The 19608-nt window shown below is 36.0% G+C and overlaps 1 protein-coding gene across 1 annotated transcript; it reads left to right on the top strand.

Annotated features, from left to right (window-relative positions):
• The first annotated feature begins 2880 nt into the window (after positions 1-2880).
• Positions 2881-3834, top strand: LOC124971173 (vomeronasal type-1 receptor 90-like). The gene has a single exon (XM_047534960.1). The coding sequence runs from the start codon at positions 2881-2883 to the stop codon at positions 3832-3834; it is 954 nt and encodes a 317-aa protein (XP_047390916.1).
• Positions 3835-19608: the final 15774 nt, after the last annotated feature.

The raw sequence follows: 19608 nt of genomic DNA, 5'->3' as shown, positions 1-19608 counted from the left end.
GCAAAATAATGGCTTCTTCTCATCCCTGCTTTTCCAAAACCTTTAGGTTTGCATGCCTGCATTCTTTGAAGTAACACTAAAAATAATTTCATCTACTGCTTTGATTTATAGTTGATTAAAACATGTTACTGAAGTTTTACAATGCTCTTTTACAAAGCTCGAATGGTTCAAGTTTTGAAACAAATTACACACAATGAAAGCAGTCTCTATTTCACAAAAATGGCATAAGAGAACAGAATTTTAGAAGTATTTTTAAAATTTGTATTTTATAATCCTGTACATAAAGGATAATAGACAAGTGTATATATGTGTGTATATATGTAAAAATATATTTTTAAAGCTTCATCAATCTATATTTTACCTCAAATGAAAAAAAGTATATGAGGACAGAAGTATGTCATTTCTATGTATAAAAATGTCAGAGAATAACTGGACTGTGTGCCTGTGATCATTGGTGATGTATAAAACAGAAAATGAAGGTGCTTCATATAAAACCCACGGTGTCTTTCCGTGGGTTGTCATGGGAACCAACCCAAATATGCTGAATAAGTTAAAGGATAAATATATCAATTGGCATGGTTATCACATTGGAGAAAATATAAACTTTTTTGTAATGATGTTTAGAATTGTCTTTTTACACAAATACTGCCTGTTCTCACTCATGTATAGAAGCTAAGATCATTGATCACATAGAAATGCACCTTAGCAGAGGCTGGGAAGGGGCAGTGGAAAGAGCAGTGAGGGGTGGGGTGAGGGGTACCTGTGCACAGCTGCAGGGCTTCAGTTAGCAGTTCTCATGCTCTATAGCTCATTATGGTCACTAGAGTTCTCACCAAATAACCTTATAAGTAGAGGAAAAGAGTTTTGAGACTCATCACACTTCAAAATGATAGAATTTGAGGACACAAAAATGTTAATTACCCTAATGTGATCATCAAACAATATAAACATGTATTGATTTATAATATTTTACTCCAAATATTAGTCCAAATATTGAGTCAATCAAAGGTTACAATAAGGAAGTTTTATTTCAATCTTTTAACCAAACATCTACTTAAGCTCTAAGTTCATACTTGGTAGTCTATGTTGACAAATCTTTAACATGTCAGCTTTCCTTAGCAATTTTCTTGTACCATGGGTAGAACCAAGGGGTGATATTACCATTGATCTAAATCCCCAGACTCTTTTCATTTATTATATTTAGACAGCTTCTGACTACATTACTTAGGGTCTCTGATACATTGCTGAAGGTGGCCTTAAATTTCCAATCCTTTCAAATCTCACCCTCAAGAGTTGCTTGGATTTTCTTAGTATCTTACCTTTTATATCTATTTACTCATGAACTATTTTATCTTACACTTTTGCTATTCAGATAACACTATGTTTCAGTATGTGAAAGCACAAATTAAATCTTAATTATTACACATTTGAGAGCAGGGATTAAAGTAAATACATATGTTGTCCAGGAAAATATTCTGCCAGTAAGTCACTACAACATTTTCTAGAATAAAGGTTTTAGCTCTGTAAATCTTAGCTAGCATGTATGGACCTCAACGTGATGCCCAGCATTGCAAAATGTTTTTCCATTATCAATTTGGTATGTGGACCTCTTCAGTATGGAAAAAGTCATTCTCTTCTTGATGGAAGGAGGAAAATCTGCACTCCAAGAAGCCTGAATTTCAAGGTTAGGTAGGATATTTAGTCCTTATACGATACCTTAAAATGGAGTAAACCTGGATCAATTTTAATTCTGATTCCATTTTCCACAATGATTTCACATATTTAATTAAAAAAATTCAAAATATGTCCCTGCTTGTATTAGATAAATGGACTTGGCTCACATAGGCCACATTCTGACCTGATAAGAAAAATATTTAAAATCTGTAGCTGTAAAAGGGGATTCAAATTTTCCAAAAATTCCATCAGTGTTCTCTAGATAGAGATTTCTAACAAATGCTAATATTCTGGTAATTTTTAGTCGCTCTCAGTTGGTGATAGAGGTGATCAGATATTAAGAGAACAGAATGAAGTCTGCCAAATTACATGAATAAGAATCTGCACTATTTTAGTGAGTAGAGAAATTCTGGAGAGATCATTCTCTGTAGGAAGGTATCCCTGTTTGGTATGTATGCTTCATTCTTTCACACACTATATTCCTTCTCTGTACATAAAGAGACTGTTTTCACTTTATAGAATAATTGATCCTAGAGCTCAGGCTCATGGAATTCTTAAGGTCACAATTGAATTAAATGAAGCATCATATAGGTACTTTTAATCCATCTGACTTCAAAGTTTGTAATTCTTAGCATTTTCTCTATTAACATATTTAACACAATTACATGTGTTTGTTAATGAACCAGAATAAAGTTAACACAAACACAATGCCAATATGGATTGTCTAAACCATTCAGACAGTTTGCTTTGGGGTGTTTTCTTTTCAAATGCAACCTCTATACTTTTAATTTACCAAAAATTATACTGTTCTTACTATATTCCTTGCAAGTTATCAAGACGATGGACAGAAAGAAAATAAGAAATCACCCTTTGAGAAAGACATCACCATCAACAATTCAAAGTCATAACATGGAAATAGTTTCTATAATAAATGAAAATTTTTAATGCACAGGAAAGTGTTATGTATTTGGAGATACAGATAGTAAGTAATTATTCACAAATGATGGGAAAAGAGAGAGGGAGGGATGACTTCCAGAGAGTGGCAGGGAATCATGAGTATTGCGGGGGAAATGGGGCATTTGAGTAGGTCCCCTATTTTCTTATGGCCACAGTGTTGGCTGAGATGGATACAAATTAATATTTATGATAATGAATTTTTCTTGCTTTCCTTCTAAGACATGTATCCATGATTCCTTACCCCAAAAGATGAGGAAAAACAAGAAACTGAATTGTATTATACACATAAGAAACACCTTTTACTCTGAACTTGGAATTGGGATCTTTGCCAACACCGTCTTTTTTCTGTTCCATCTCATCATGTTCCTCTTTAACAACAGAATCAAGAACACTGACTTGATCATTGGTCTCCTGGCCCTAATCCACCTACTGATGCTGCTCACCATGGGGTTCATAACTACAGATATTTTTACATCTCAGCAGGGTCTTTGGGATGACATCTCATGTAAATCAATTTTCTACTTGTACAGGTTGATGAGGGGACTCTCCATTTCAACCACCTGCCTGCTGAGCATCCTCCAGGCCATCACTCTCAGTCCAAGAAACTCCTGTTTGGCAAAGTTCAAACCTAAATCCCCACATCATACTCTGAGATCTCTTCTTTTCCTGTGGGTCTTCTATATGTCATTTAGTGCTCACTTCTCCATCTCCACAGTTGACAAGTCCAATGTGACCTCACAAGGACTTATATTTCTCAGTGATTCCTGCACTGTCTTACCCATGGGCTACTTCCTCAGCCATTTATTTTCCACACTGGGTATATTTCGAGATGTCTTTCTTATAGGACTTATGGCACTTTCAAGTGGGTATATGGTGATTCTCTTGTGCAGGCATAAAAGGCAGTGCCAGCACCTTCACAGCATCAGCCTGTCTCCAAAAGCCTCCCCAGAAGAGAGGGCCACCAGGACCATCCTGCTGATGATGAGTTTCTTCATGCTCATGTACTGTTTGGACTGCATTCTCTTCTCCTTCAGAACTCTGCAGAACAATGGTGCTGTTTTTCATTCTACCTCGATGATGGTGGCCAATGGCTATGCCACAATCAGTCCTTTCATTTTCATTTGTACAGCAAAGCAATGTAGTAACTTTTTGAAAAACTTTTGGGGAAGGACAGTAAAAATATTATCATTGTGTGATGGATAAATTCTCTTAAGGAATTACAGTTCAACTTTGCAACTTTTAATCATGGTGTTATGAATATACTATTTTGTATATTGTATAATTGCTCCTGTATGAATTGATAATATAGGGTTTTTAAAATAATTACTTTGAAATTTGTGAATGAGAAATACAATCCTGGTAAATATTCATATGCCTCTGAGATATTTTGAATTTTTGTGTGAAAGGGAACCCTGGGAGTTGCATCTCACATTCATTGTCAAATTAGTCCATATATTTATAGAGATATGAGAGATCAGAGCAACTATTAATAAGTCAATATTCTCAGTATCCTCCATTATGCCTAATAGATTATAAACATCTTTTATCATGAATTGCCATCTCATCTGTCAATTGTACTTTTATCAATATAACAAAAACTGAATATAGGGACTCAAACATATTGGTATATTGTACCATTATTTATAATAGGCGATGCTGGGAACATTTTGATATCTGCAAGCATATAAATATATATACAACATGTGTTTTGGATACACCATGGAATACCACTCAACAATAAATAGAAAGGAGATTCTGATGCATATGTAACCACAGATCAGTCTGGAAGAAATTATGTCCAGTGAAATGTCAGTCACAGAATTCTCAACATTGTACAAATCTACACATGGTAACTGGAACTTAAGGTAGCACAATTTTTATTGAGAAAATGTAAATTGGTATTTGCCAGAAGTGAGGAAACAGTGGAAATCTGTTTTTTGATGGATTCAGAGATAATTTAGGCAGAAGAAAAAGTGCTAGAGATGGGGGAGCTTATACATGCATGCAAATGGGAATGTGCTTAATGCTGTTGACCTGCACTCTTAAACAAGGATTGATGGTACGTTTTATCTTGTGTACATAATCATAATAATATGTTTCAATGAACTTACAGTCAGTTTTGGGGGGAAAATCTCCCTGAAAATACAAAGAAAAGTGAAAAGTTTCTGAAAATGCCAAAATATAATTTTCCAATCATTGGAAAACATTTTAGCAAATTGTGCCAAGTAAGCCAGATGCAGGGGCACACTCCTATTATCCTAGCACCTCTAATTCTGTAGGATGATCACAAGTCCAAAGCCAGCCTCAGCAACTTAGTGAGGCCCTAAGTAAATTAGCAAGACTTTGTCTCTAAATAAAGTATAAAAAGTGCTGGGGACGTTGCTCAGTGTTTAAGCACCCCTGGATTCAATAACTGAAAACACCCCCCCAAAAAAAAGGTAATCCTGCGTGATAACTACCTTAACAAAGTTTTTAAAATTAGGTCAAAACACTAACTTAAAGCAGTACATGGAAAATTAAGAGTCTTGATAACACTTCAAGCCATGAAAATTACAGACTCACTGTAATGTTTAATATAAATTGTCAACCTAATTGGATTAAGACATTCCAATGAGTAATAGTACTCTCAGTGTGTCCCTGAGGGCATGTCTAGGGATGATTGAAATGAGGGATAGTGAACTCAAGTGGAGCCCCTCCCTATGTGTGGGCAGCACTGCCCAATAGGATGGAATAACAGTGGGAAGAAAAAGGAAGCAGATGCAGATGCAAGCTCATTTCTTCTTGATCAGGTTCTGGTCACTATTTCAATTGTCTGAGGATATCAAACTCTCACTTCTTTACTCTTGCAGATTGGACTCTGCCAGTGATTCTCCAGTTAGTTTCTAGAAGCCTTGGTCTTGGGCCAGGGTAGCACTGTTGATCTTTCTTGTTTTGGGGTTTCTGCATCATGGTCTGCACTGCTGCTTGTTCTTCCAGTTCTCCAGCTGCAGATGACCATTTTGGACTATCAAGTTTCTGGTCTTCTAAGCCAATCTAATAAACTCCCTTTTATAATCATACTTCCTATTGATTCTGTTCCTCTAGAGAGCCCTGACTTAAACACTCACTAAAGTCTTTAAATGAGAAAAAGGAGCAAATATAAAATAAAGCCAACTTCTTTCCTTTTTAACCTGGAATACTAGGTTTATTTGAGACTGTTCACTTGTTTGTTTAGATATTCATGAAAGTAGAGTGTATTTTGACATATTATATATATATATATATATATATATATATACATGCATATAACTTATTCTAATTATAATCCCATTCTTGTGGTTGACACAATGTGGGTTTGACTGGTTGTGCGTTTATATATGAACACAGAAAAGATATGTCTGATTCTTTCTACTGTCTTTCCTATTCCCAGCCCCCTTCCTTCCTCCTTTTTTTAATACCATGAACTTCTACTCTTCCCTGTCCAACCCCTTAGTGTTTGTTAACATTCACATTTCAGAGAGAACATTTGGTCTTTGGTTTTTGGGATTGGCTTATTTCACTTACTATGACATTCTCCAGTTCCATTCATTTACTGGTGAATGCCATAATTTCATTCTTCTTTATGGCTGAGTAACATTACATTGTGTATATATACCACAATTTTAAACCATTCATCTGTTGAATGGCACCTAGGTTGATTCATTAGTTTAGCTAATGTGAATTGTGTGGATATAAACATTGATATGGCTGCATCACAGTAGTATGCCAATTTTAATCCTTTGGTTATATAGTGAAGAGTGGGATAAATGGATCACCTGGTGTTTCCATTTTGTTTTCTGAGGAATCTCCATATTTCTTTCAGAGTAACTGAACCAACATCAAGCTCCACTAACAATGTATTTGTGAACCGTGTTCTCCACACCTTTGCCAATGTTTATTGTTACATGTGTTCTTGATAATGGTCATTCTGATGTAAGTTGAAATTTCAACTTAGTTTTGATTTGCATTTCTGTAATTGCTAGAGATGTTGAACACTTTTCACTCATTTGTTGAGCACTTGTATTTTTCTTCTGTGAAGTGCATGTACACTTCCTCTGCCCATTTATTGATTGGGTTATTCATTCTTTCAGTTAGAATTTTGATTATTATATTTCCTTGAAATTAATGGTTTATCTCAGATGCGAGTTTCAAAAATGTTCTCCAATTCTGTGGCTCTCTCTTCATCTTATTGATTGTTTCCTTTCTTGTGAAGAAACTTTTTAGTTTGATACCATCCCATCTACCAAGTCTTGATTTACCTCTTGCACTGTAGGAATCTTGTAGGGTAAGTCACATCTTAAGCTGTTTTGATGGAGAATTGAGCCTCCATTTTCTCCCAGCAGGCTCAGGAAAATAATTTAAATTTTAAAATAGGTAACTGTGTTTATATGTGAATATATTGAGAGAAAAATTTAGGAACATGTGACAAAACCAAACACCTTATAAACAACCACCTACTGATATCATAGTTCCTAGTATGCTCTCATGATTTTTTATTTACAATAATGATCGGAGTAAATAACATGAAGTCAAGTAAGTAGTAGGAATAGGTAGTTTGTGGAAAGATTATCTCCTGTATACTTTCTAGATGTTGTAATAATCATACATACATAGCAACATGTCAATTACCTACTCTGTCTAAATATTTGACATGAAAGAATTCTACATACCGTGAGTAGAACAAAATGAGTAATGGAGGGAAAAAGAAGGAAACACATAAATCCAGCTGAGATAACAGAATGAAAAATACAAAGACACCCTTGACAAAATATGATGCCCAGGTCAGAAGTGGATCTGAAACAATGTGCATCATTTCTAATGATATCATGTCATTAGAAAAACAATTTTAAACCACAATAATATTCCACTAAACAGACACTTGATTGTTGCCTTTCTGATGATTTTTTGGTCATGGTAATAAACACTTAATGTTATTAAGGCATACAAAACAGAACAGCATCAAATGCTGGTAAGTATGCAGAGGACAGCAATCCTCATTAATTCATGGGATGCCAAATCACACGTGCTTTTGTAAAAATAGCATTGTAATTTCTTACCCTCAAAAGTAAGTCGCCTACATGATTGAGATATCAAACCTTTATGTTTTGCCCAAATTGTGTTTGCAAGTGTTTATAGCATCTTCATGATCACTGTAAATTGGAAAAATATAAGTTGGAAGGAATAAAACTGTACTTCAGCAAAGAAATGGACAAGAAAATACCATGTTTCCATACAAGAAATTTCCAGGGTAGTATACTGATGATCTCAACAAAAGAAATAAAACAGAAATGCAATTTACTATATGAAAGAAGCCAAGATGACAAGACTAATTGTTACATATTATTTTTTGGCATCCTGAGAGGGAAACAATATGGAATAGAAAACAGGTAAGTGATAGAACAGTTTTGGTAAGTAGGAAGAAAAGGAAGTCAGATCACATAGCCCTACAGAAACACTGATTTAACAATTTATCAACCAAACACCTATATGATATTACAGAATCCACTTAAGAAATTTCACTACTCCAGAAGAACAAACACCAAGAATAATATTATGGAATGGGGTCAAAAGGGCAATTTTACTTTATTCAGTTTAGCACCATCTCACAAGGCAAGATAGCACATCTCTGACAGACATCAAGTCAGAACCCACTTTCTCCTGTGTGAACTAGACAGTGGAGTGTGAGAGGTAGTTTCTGTCTGAACTCACACTGATCACAGAGGGTTCTTGGATGAACTGGACAACAGAGGAGAGTTAAGAACAAAGGATGAGGTCCAGTCAAAATGGTGAAATAAAGAATGTAATACTAACTTCACAGAATGAGGTTGGAAGGTTCTCTTTCCCTTCATGGAATAATTTGAGGAAGATTGGTGTTAGTTATTTTTGAAGGTCTGGCAGGACTCAGCTGAGAATCTGCCTTCTCCTGGGATTTTGTTTGTTGGTAGTCTTTTCATGGCAACTTCTAATGCATTGCTTAAAACTGATATGTCTAAATTTTCTTTGTCCTCTTGATTCAATTTGGGCCAGTCCCATGTCTCTAGAAATCTGTCAGTGTCTTCAAGATTTTCTATTTTATTACAGTAAAAATTGTCAAAATAGTTTCTGATTATCATCTGTATTTCGGTAGTATCACTTGTGATACTTCCTTGTTCAACATAAATTTTAGCAATTTTCCAATTCTTCTTCATTAGCTTGGATAACAGTCCATCAATTTTGTTTTTTTTTTTCAAAGAACCAACTTTTGCTTCACTGAATTTTTTTGTATTTTTATTTTTTTTGTTTCAACTTCATTGATTTGGGCTCTGATTTTAATGATTTCCTGTCTTTTAATGATTTTGTTCTTTTTTATTTTTTTATTTTTTTATTGTAAACAAAAGGGATACATGTTGTTTCTCTGTTTGTACATGGCGTAAAGGCATACCATTTGTGTAATCATAAATTTAAATAGGGTAATGTTGTTTGATTCATTCTGTTATTTTTTCCCTTCCTTCCCACCCATTCCACCCCTCTTTTCCCTCTATACAGTCCTTCCTTCCTTCATTCTTGACCCCTCCCTAACCCTAACTCTAACCCTAACACTAACCCCTCCCACCCCCCATTATGTGTCATCATCCACTTATTAGCGATACCATTTGTACTTTGGTTTTTTGAGATTGGCTTATCTCACTTAGCATGATATTCTCCAATTTCATTCATTTGCCTGGAAATGCCATAATTTTCATTCTTTATGGCTGAGTAATATTCCATTGTATATATATACCACAGTTTCTTTATCCATTCATCAATTGAAGGACATCTAGGTTGGTTCCACAATCTGGCTATTGTGAACTGAGCAGTTATGAACATTGATGTGGCTGTATCTCTGTAATATGCTGATTTTAAGTCCTTTGGGTATAGGCCAAGGAGTGGGATAGCTGGGTCAAATGGTGGTTCCATTCCAAGTTTTCTAAGGAGTCTCCAAACTGCTTTCCAGAGTGGCTGAACTAATTTGCAGGCCCACCAGCAATGTATGAGTGTACCTTTCTTCCCACATCCTCGCCAACACTTGTTGTTGCCTGTATTCTTGATAATCACCATTCTAATTGGGGTGAGATGGAATCTTAGGGTGGTTTTGATTTGCATTTCTCTTATTACTAGAGATGTTGAACGTTTTTCCATCTGTTTGTTGATCACTTGTAGATCTTCTTCTTGAAGTGTTTATTCATTTCCTTAGCCCATTTGTCAATTGGGTTATTTGCATTATTGGTGTAGAGTTTTTTGAGTTCTTTATAGATTCTGGAGATTAGTGCTCTATCTGAAGTATGATTGACAAAGATTTTCTCCCACTCTGTAGGCTCTTTCTTCACTTTACTGATAGTTTCCTTTGCTGAGAGAAAGCTTTTTAGTTTGAATCTATCCCAGTTATTGATTCTTGCTTTTATTTCTTGTGCTATGGGAGTCCTGTTGAGGAAGTCTTGTCCTAAGCCGACATGTTGAAGCTCTGGACCTACTTTTTCTTCTATAAGATGCAAGGTCTCTGGTCTGATTCCGAGGTCCTTAATCCATTTTGAGTTTAGTTTCGTGCATGGTGAGAGATATGAGTTTAGTTTCATTCTGTTGCATATGGATTTCCAATTCTCCCAGCACCATTTGTTGAAGAGGTTATCTTTTCTCCATTGCATATTTTTGGCCCCTTTGTCTAGTATGAGAAAATTGTATTTATTTGGGTTTGTGTCCATGTCCTCTATTCTGTACCATTGATCCACCTTTCTATTTTGGTACCAATACCATGCCATTTTTGTTGCTATTGCTTTGTAGTAGAGTTGAAGATCTGGTATTGCAATACCCCCTGCTTCACTCTCTCTGCCAAGGATTGCTTTAGCTATTCTGGGTTTTCTATTCTTCCAGATGAATTTCATAATTGCTTGCTCTATTTCTGTAAGGTACATTATTGGGATTTTAATTGGAATTGCATTGAATCTGTATAGCACTTTTGGTAGTATAGCCATTTTGACAATATTTGTTCTTCCTATCCAAGAACATGGGAGATCTTTCCATCTTCTAAGATTTTAATTTCTTTCTTTAGTATTCTGTAGTTCTCATTGTAGAGGTCTTTCACCTCTTTTGTGAGATTGATTCCCAAGTATTGTATTTTTTTTGATGCTATTGTGAACGGGGTAGTTTTCCTAATTTCTCTTTCTGAAGATTCATCACTTATGTATAAAAATGCATTAGATTTATGTGCATTGGTCTTATATCCTGCTACTTTACTGAATTCACTTATGAGATCTAAAAGTTTTCTGGTGGAATTTCCTGGTTCCTCTAAGTATATAATCATATCATCTTCAAATAGGAATAGTTTGAGTTCTTCTTTTCCTATTTGTATCCCTTTAATTTCTTTTGTCTGTCTAATTGCTCTGGCTAGAGTTTCAAGGACGATATTGAATAGAAGTGGTGAAAGAGGGCATCCCTGCCTTGTTCCAGATTTTAGGGGTAATGCTTTCAGTTTTTCACCATTTAGAATGATATTAGCCATGGGCTTAGCGTAGATGGCCTTTACAATATTAAGGAATGTTCCCACTATCCCTATTTTTTCTAGTGTTTTGAGCATGAAGGGGTGCTGTATTTTATCAAATGCTTTTTCTGTATCTATTGAAATAATCATGTGATTCTTGACTTTAAGTCTATTGATGTGGTGAATTACATTTATTGACTTCCTGATGTTGAACCAACCTTGCATCCCTGGGATGAAACCCACTTGATCATGGTTCACTATCATTTTAATATATTTTTGTATGTGATTTGCTAAAATTTTGTTGAGAATTTTTGTGTCAATGTTCATTAAGAATATTGGTCTGAAATTTTCTTTCCTTGATGTTTCTCTATCTGGTTTAAGTATCAGGGTAATATTGGCTTCATAGAATGAGTTTGAGAGGGTTCCCTCCTCTTCTATTTTATGGAATACTTTGAGAAGTATTGTAATGAGCTCTTCTTTAAAAGTTTTGTAGAACTCGGCTGAGAACCCATCTGGTCCTGCACTTTTCTTTGTTTGTAGGCTTTTGATGACTTCTTCTATTTCATTACTTGAAATTGGTCTGTTTAAATTGTGTATGTCCTCCTCGTTCAGTTTAGGTAATTCATATGTCTCTAGAAACCTGTTGATGTCTTTGAAATTTTCTATTGTGTTGGAGTATAGACTTTCAAAATAGCTTCTAATTATGTTTTGTATTTCAGTCGTGTCTGTTTTGATATTTCCTTGTTCATTCCAAATTTTAGTGATTTGGGTTTTCTCTCATCTTCTCTTTGTTAGTGTGGCTAAAGGTTTATCAATTTTGTTTATTTTTTCGAAGAACCAACTATTTATTTTGTCAATTTTTTGTATTTTTTTTGTTTCAATTTTGTTGATTTCAGCTTTGAGTTTAACTATTTCCTGTCTTCTACTACTTTTGGTGTTGGTCTGTTCTTCTTTTTCTAGTGCTTTGAGCTGTAGTGTTAGGTTGTTTATTTGTTGAGTTTTACTTCTTTTATTAATTGCGATCCATGAAATAAATTTTCCTCTAAGTACTGCTTTCATAGTGTCCCAGATATTTTGATATGATGTTTGTTTGTTCTCGTTTACCTCTAAGAATTTTTTAATTTCCTTCCTAATATCTTCTGTTATCCATTCATCATATAGTAGCATATTGTTTAATCTCCAGGTGTTGGAGTAGTTTCTGTTTTTTACTCTTTCATTTATTTCTAACTTCAACCCATTATGATCTGATAGAATACAAGGTAGTTTCTCTATCTTCTTGTATTTGCTACCATTATCTTTGTGGCATAATATATGGTCTATTTTAGAGAAGAATCCATGTGCTGTGAGAAGAAATTTTATTCGCTCTTGGTTGGATGGTATATTCTATAAATGTCTGTTAAGTCTAAATTATTGATTGTGTTATTGAGATCTATGGTTTCTTTGTTCAATTTTTGTTTGGAAGATCTGTCCAGTGGTGAGAGAGGCATGTTAAAATCACCTAGTATTATTGTGTTACGGTCTATTTGGTTTCTACAATTGAGAAGGATTTGTTGGACATACATGGATGAGCCACTGTTTGGGGAATAGATGTTTATGATTGTTATATGTTGCTGATTTATGCTTCCCTTAAGCAGTGTGAAATGTCCTTCTTTATCCCTTCTGACTAACTTTGGCTTGAAATCCACATTATCTGAAATGAGGATGGATACTCCAGCTTTTTTGCTGAGCCCATGTGCATGGTATGTTTTTCCCCATCCTTTCACCTTTAGTCTATGGGTATCTCTTTCTATGAGGTGAGTCTCTTGCAGGCAACATACTGTTGGATCTTTCTTTTTAATCCAATCTGCCAGTTTATGTCTTTTGATTGATGAATTCAGGCCGTTAACATTCAGGGTTATTATTGAGATATGATTTGTATTCCCGGACATTTGGTTCATTTTTTAAATTGTATTTATTTATTTATTTGACACTCCTTGGTTCCTCCTTTATTTGACAGTTCCTTTAGGATAATTCCTTCCTTTGCTGATTTGCTTCTTTATTTTTTCTATCTTCCTCATGGAATATTTTGCTGAGAATGTTCTGTAATGCCGGCTTTCTTTTTGTAAACTCTTAGCTTTTGTTTATCATGGAAAGATTTTATTTCATTGTCAAATTTGAAGGTAAGTTTTGCTGGGTATAAGATTCTCGGTTGGCATTCATTTTCTTTCAGAGCCTGAAAAATGTTGTTCCAGGCCCTTCTAGCTTTTAGGATCTGAATTGAAAAATCTGTTGATATCTGTATTGGTTTCCCCCTGAATGTAATTTGGTTCTTTTCTCTCACAGCCTTTAAGATTCTGTCTTTATTTTGTATGTTAGGTATTTTCATTATAATGTGCCTTAGTGTGGGTCTGTTGTAATTTTGTGTATTTGGAGTCCTATTAGCCTCTTGAACTTGATTTTCCATTTCATTCTTCAGATTTGGGAAATTTTCTGATATTATTTCATTGAATAGATTCTTCATTCTTTTGGTTTGTTTCTCTAAGCAATCCTCAATCCCAATAATTCTCAAATTTGGCCTTTTCATGATATCCCATAGTTCTTGGAGACTCTGTTCATGATTTCTTACCATCTTCTCTGTTTGTTCAACTTTGTTTTCAAGGTTAAATATTTTGTCTTCAATATCTGAGGTTCTATCTTCCAGGTGTTCTATTCTATTGGTTATGCTTTCTATGGAGTTCTTAATTTGGTTTATTGTTTCCTTCATTTCAAAGATTTCTGTTTTTTTTTTTCAATATCTCTAACTCTTTATTAAAATGATCTTTTGCTTCCTGTATTTCCTCTTTTATCTGTCGATTGGTGCTATCATTCAATGCCTCCATTTGCTCTTTCATCTCATCATTCAATGTCTGCATTTGCTCTTTCATCTCATCGTTTGCTCCCTTGATCATTTTAATTATGTACATTCTGAACTCGCTTCCTGTCCTTTCTTATGCCATGCTGTCATTGGATTTTATTGATGTAACATCTAGATTTGTTTGGGGCATTTTCTTCCCTTGTTTTCCCATACTGTTCAGGAATCAGTGGGTCATTAAGATATTGCAGATTTCCTCTACTGACTTATAATGTCCCTGAAGATTGCTAATATATCCCCTCTTATCCTTCAGTAGCCTGCAGTCTTGGAGGAAGTTGATAATGCGGTGCTCCACAAGGACGCTGCCTCTCTAGGGTTGGTGACCCTCAGGTGGGGTATATTCCCTGCTAGTGGGCAGAGGTGCCTCCACTTGTTGACCAATGGTCATCCAAAGGGGAACTAGGCTATGGGCTGAGGCAAGGCCTGTTTGAGCCTGTGTCTGTGGTTTTACCATCCTTGTAGGAAACCTCACCCGGCAGGGAAGACTTACCCGGTGGGGAGGTCTTGCTGGTCAGTTCCCCTCCTAGAGGTTCCCCTCAATCTACAACTACCACCTGGGCTGGGCTGTCTTCCTCTGCAATGTTCCCAGGTGCCCGGACCTACCTCCTGGGCCTGGGAGCCTCACTCTTTGCAAACGCGTCTCCTTAGGCTGCCTCTCCTCAGAGAATCTGCCTGCAGTCCTGGAAACTTCTCTCTGCCCCTAGGCGTGTCTCTGTACAGCTCTTCCACCAAGAAGCTGGTCCTGGGACCCTGCTCTGCACCTAATCGCCTGGCTATGTGGCCCCTCCTCTGAGCTGCCAACTGGAGCCCTGTACAATAGCTCCGAGACCCAGAGTCCTGCCACACACCTCTTCCTCTGGACAGCCGCCCGGTTTCTGAAGCAGTCACTAGGATTCCAAGCAACTCACTTCGCATCTCCACCTCCCACCAACCACCTGTAGCCCTAGGCAGTCACTGCGAGTCCAAGTCACCCGCCCTGTTCCTCCTCCTCCTCGGGGTACCTCCCTGGTGTTCAGGAGGGGTCGCTTGGAGACCAAGCGACCCACCATGCTCCTCCTCCAGGCAGGCCACCGGTGTTCAGGAGCAGTCGCTTTGAGTCCAAACAACTCACCACTCGCCTCCTCCTCTGGAAACCGCCTGTGGCTCTGATGCAGTCACTCCTAGACCATGCGACCCGCCGCGCTTCTTCTCTTCCTCCGGGCAACCCCCTGGTGTTCAGAAGTGGTCATTTTGAGTCCAAACAGCTCGCCACACAGCTCCTCCTCTGGCAACTCCCTGTGGCTCTGATTCAGTCACTCCTAGACCAAGCGACCCGCCGCGCTTCTTCTCTTCCTCCGGGCAACCCCCCAGGGTTCGGAAGCAGAAGTGATCATTCTGAGTCCAAACAGCTCGTCAAGCAGCTCCTCCTAAGGCAGCCACCCAGAGCCCCAGTGGTTGCTCCTAGTCCAAGCGCTGTGCTGAGCCGCCTCCTCTACGATGTTCAATGATTTTGTTCTTGATTTGTTCTATTTCCAGTTCTTTGAGATGTTATGTTAGGTAATCAATTTGGTGACTTCCTATTCTTTTACCTGACAAAAATCAGTGCTAGAAACTTTCTGCTTAGAACCACCTTCAGAGTGTCTCAGCAATTTTGATGTATCACTATTCTCCTTTTACCTATAAGTATTTTATAATTTCATTTCTGATTTCTTCTGCTATCCATTAGTCACTCAGTAGCATATTAGTTAGTCTCAAAGAATTAGTTTCTAATTTTATTTTATTTGTAACTTCTAATTTTATTCTATTATCATCTGAAAGAATGCAAGGTACTATCTCTATATTTTTTGCATTTTCTAAGAATTGCTTTTTGGCCTAAGATCTGTCTATTTTGGAAAAGGATCCATGTGTTCCTGAGAAGAAAGTATATTCAGTCATTGATGGATGAATTATTCTACATGTATCTTTCAAGTCTAAATTATCAATGGCTGCCACATCTATTTCCTGCCACTCTGACCTTTGACACAGCTCTGTTGGAGTAGAGCATCTGACACTTGACACGGTCTGTTGGAAGAGAATACTCAACACTTGCCATGGTTTTGTTGATCATCCTCCTTCTTGGGGGCCATAGGTGTGGCATGTCTCCATGTGTAGCTGCTTTTTAATATTAATAATAAATATATCATTAGAAACTTATTAGAAATGGACTGGGAAGATTTTACTGTATTGGGACACAAAATACTGCACAATAAAAAATTAGCAGTAATACAAAGATAAAATATATGAACATAAACTTTTGTAGCAGTGCTCAAGTTTAAAGGAGTCTGTGATTTCTTTAGTATAATAATAGATGGATAAAGGGATATTACTCTGAGCTTGGATGCAGTGTTTAGCCTTTGTTGCTTTCCTAGTTTCAATAGTTGATTCTAGAAATACTTTACATAATAAAAACATTTAGGCTAATCATAAATATAATTTGTGCTTTTCCTATGCTTAGTCTAATTCTTTGAGAATCAGAATAAGATTGTATTCTGCCATTATATGAAATTAGAAGAGACTAAGTATTAATTATCAGTTGATTTCTTTGCCCATTAATAATAGTAAAAATTTCTCACTGTTAAACACTGGAGTTCATGGTAGGTGTGGTTTCTCAGAAAATCTAGTAACATGTTTGTTCTGAAGGTTAAAGACTGGCAGATCATGGTGTCCTCAGTTTAGCTGGGAGACAAGTTTGTTTCAGTTTAACTGGGAGACAAGGTTGTTTCAATCTAGCTGGGAAATAAGAGTGTTTTGGTCTGGACTGTCATACAGACAGAATGTGTACTTTGAGAAGAAGCATAGATTGCACTGTTGAAGGTTTTTCTTGTTTTAAACTAATCAAAAATGATATAATCATTACTTAAGAAAAATGTCTATAAAAAGACAGGCAGAAATATAAAGATTCAGATTCAGTCTCAGAACACTTGGTGTCTCTGTATGCTGTTTCTCCACCACGCTGACAACTCCCATCCACCTAGGACCCCCAATCCCTGCTAGGGCTGGACCCCAATAAATGACATTTTTTAGCTCTATAGTTTAGTTTTTGTTTGCAAAAAATATGTGGAGAGAGTTATGTTAAACTCAACAGTATTATTTTCTTATGGTCTATTTTATCCTTGAATTTGAGAAGGGATTTTTTTTTTTGATGTACATTCATGCTCCATTATTTGGGGCATAACAATTTGTGATTGTTATATCCCATTGATATATATATATAATTGCCTTAAGCAGTATGAAATCTCCTACTTTGTCCCTTCTGATTAACTTTAGCTGGAAGTACACCTTATCTAATATGAGGATACAAATCACTGCTAGTTTAGGAGATCTATGTGAATAACACATTATTTTCCAAAATTTTACCTTTACTCTCTTGATGTTTTTGTATATTATTTGGTCTCTTGGAGATAGAATATTGTTGGGGTCATGGTTTTTAATCCAATATGCCAGTCTATGACTTCTGGTTGACGAGGTTAGGCCTTTTACATTCAATTTTGGAATTGAGTAATGACTTTTATTCCCTGTCAATTAATTTATTTCTAGTTTTTAATTTGAATTAGTTTCTCCTTCGATTGACTGTTTTTTCTAGTGTGGTTTCCTCCTTGACCTGTTTTTATTCTATTTTTTTTTCATTTCTTCTTCAAGAAATATTTTTTTAGAATACTTTTTCATGCAAACTTTCTACCTGTCAATTCTTTTAACTTCTATTTGTCATGGAAGGTTTATATTTCATCCTCAATTCTAAAAGTTAATTTTTCTGGGTATTATATTTTTGTCTGGCATCCATTTATTTCAGAGCTTGGTAGATATTATTGCAAGATCTCCTATCTTTGAGGGTCTGGGTTGAGAAATCATTTCCCTCTAAATGTTACCTGTATTTTGTCTCTGGCAGTCTTTACAAGTCCATCCTTATTCTGTATGTTAGACATTTTCATAATAATGTGCCCTTATGTGGTTCTGTTCTACTTTTGTATATTTGGAGTCCTGTAAGTATGCTGTGTTTGATTTTTCATTTCATTCTTAAGGTTTGAGAAATGTTCTGACATTGTTTCATTGAAAAGACTGTGCATTCCTTTAGTTTGTATCTTGAAACCTTCATGTGTCTCAATAAATCTTTTATTTGGTCTTTTCATGATAGCCTATATTTCTGGGAAGTTCTTTTCATGGCTTTATAACATATTTTCTCTATGGTCAATTTTTTTTTCAAATTGATACATATTGTCTTCATTGCCTAACTCTGTCTTTCAGGTGGTCTAACCTGTCAGTGATGCTTTCCTTGAATTTTTAATTTGACTTACTGATTCCTCCCTTTAGAGGATTTCTTCAAAATTTTAAAAAATCTGTTTCCCATTATGGAAGTGATCTTTCACTTACTGTGTTTTCCCTCTGATTTCATTCCTTACATTTTCTGGTAGCTCACAGATTTTTTTAACTATGTATATTCTAAATTCATTCTCTGACATTTTTTCCACTGTAGTTTTGATGGATTCTGTTCTTGAAGTATCTTGGTTTGATTGGGATGATTTGTCCCTTGCTTTTTAATGATTTTTTTGTGTCTAATCATCTAACAATACATATCTGAGGTAGCAGAGTTTCTACTTTCTGGACTTACAGTGTCCCTGAATGGTTGTCTGTATCTCATCACTTAAGGGAAGGCAAAAAATGACACCAAGGATTGAAGAATGTACAGTATTAACCCAAATAGTTCCAGTTATGACATCTATAAAAATGTTGTCACAATAAACAGAAAGTATATGATTAGTTATTGCTCCCAGTAAAAACTTACTGTTTTCAAGTTTTACTACCTAACATTAAGAAGTTACAATTTCAAATGGTAGACAGGGAGAGAACACAATATAGGATGTGAAGATTAAGAGGGAAGAGGAGAGAAATAGAAGTAAAAACTTAAAGGAAGAGTGAAAGAGATAACAATAGAGATTGGCTGTTCGCAGAAGAAAAGAAAGACAAAGACTCATGGGAAACAGATGAGAAATAAGTTTTAAAGCAAAAATTTAACAAAGAATATAAAACAAAACCAAAACATTCCAATCAAACATCCTATTCCTGGAAATACTGATCCATTAAAATTATCTGCCTTCAAAAATGCTAGAAATGAGAAATAACAAAAATGAATATGTATGTGTCCATGAACCATTCAGGTCACAATTAAGCAGGGCAAAGGAAAAAGAGGAAAAAAAAAAAACTGAATGAAAAGTGAAAGAATTGTTTCCATTGGAGTTCAGAAGATTCTCAGCTTCCCTTCTTGGTTGTGTTAGGTATATTCTCTTGCAGCCTAATGCCCTCTGTAGCCTCAAGGTGTTTTTTCTGGAAGGAGACAGGAAATCCCATAGGCGGAATTCCTGGAGGAGTGGTTCAGGTATAAGTACTCTCCGGGTTCTTTCTCAATGGCAATTTGTCTGGAGATTTTAAATCAGTGCACTGCCCAGGCCCAGCTGTTGCCCTACATGCTGGAAGACTGAACCACAGGGATCTCCCCTGGCTTCTGCATGTGTGATGAAGATCCAATCCTTATTCCCCTTCATCAGTGGAAGACCACATATTT

The sequence above is a fragment of the Sciurus carolinensis genome, chromosome 19 (genome assembly GCF_902686445.1).
Source record: "Sciurus carolinensis chromosome 19, mSciCar1.2, whole genome shotgun sequence".
In the NCBI taxonomy this organism is placed as follows: Eukaryota; Metazoa; Chordata; class Mammalia; order Rodentia; family Sciuridae; genus Sciurus; species Sciurus carolinensis.
This window is presented reverse-complemented; position numbering and strand designations above follow the sequence as displayed.

Coding starts and splice junctions, on each gene's coding strand:
- LOC124971173 (XM_047534960.1), top strand. CDS start 2,881: ATGAGGAAAAACAAGAAACTGAATTGTATTATACACATAAGAAACACC.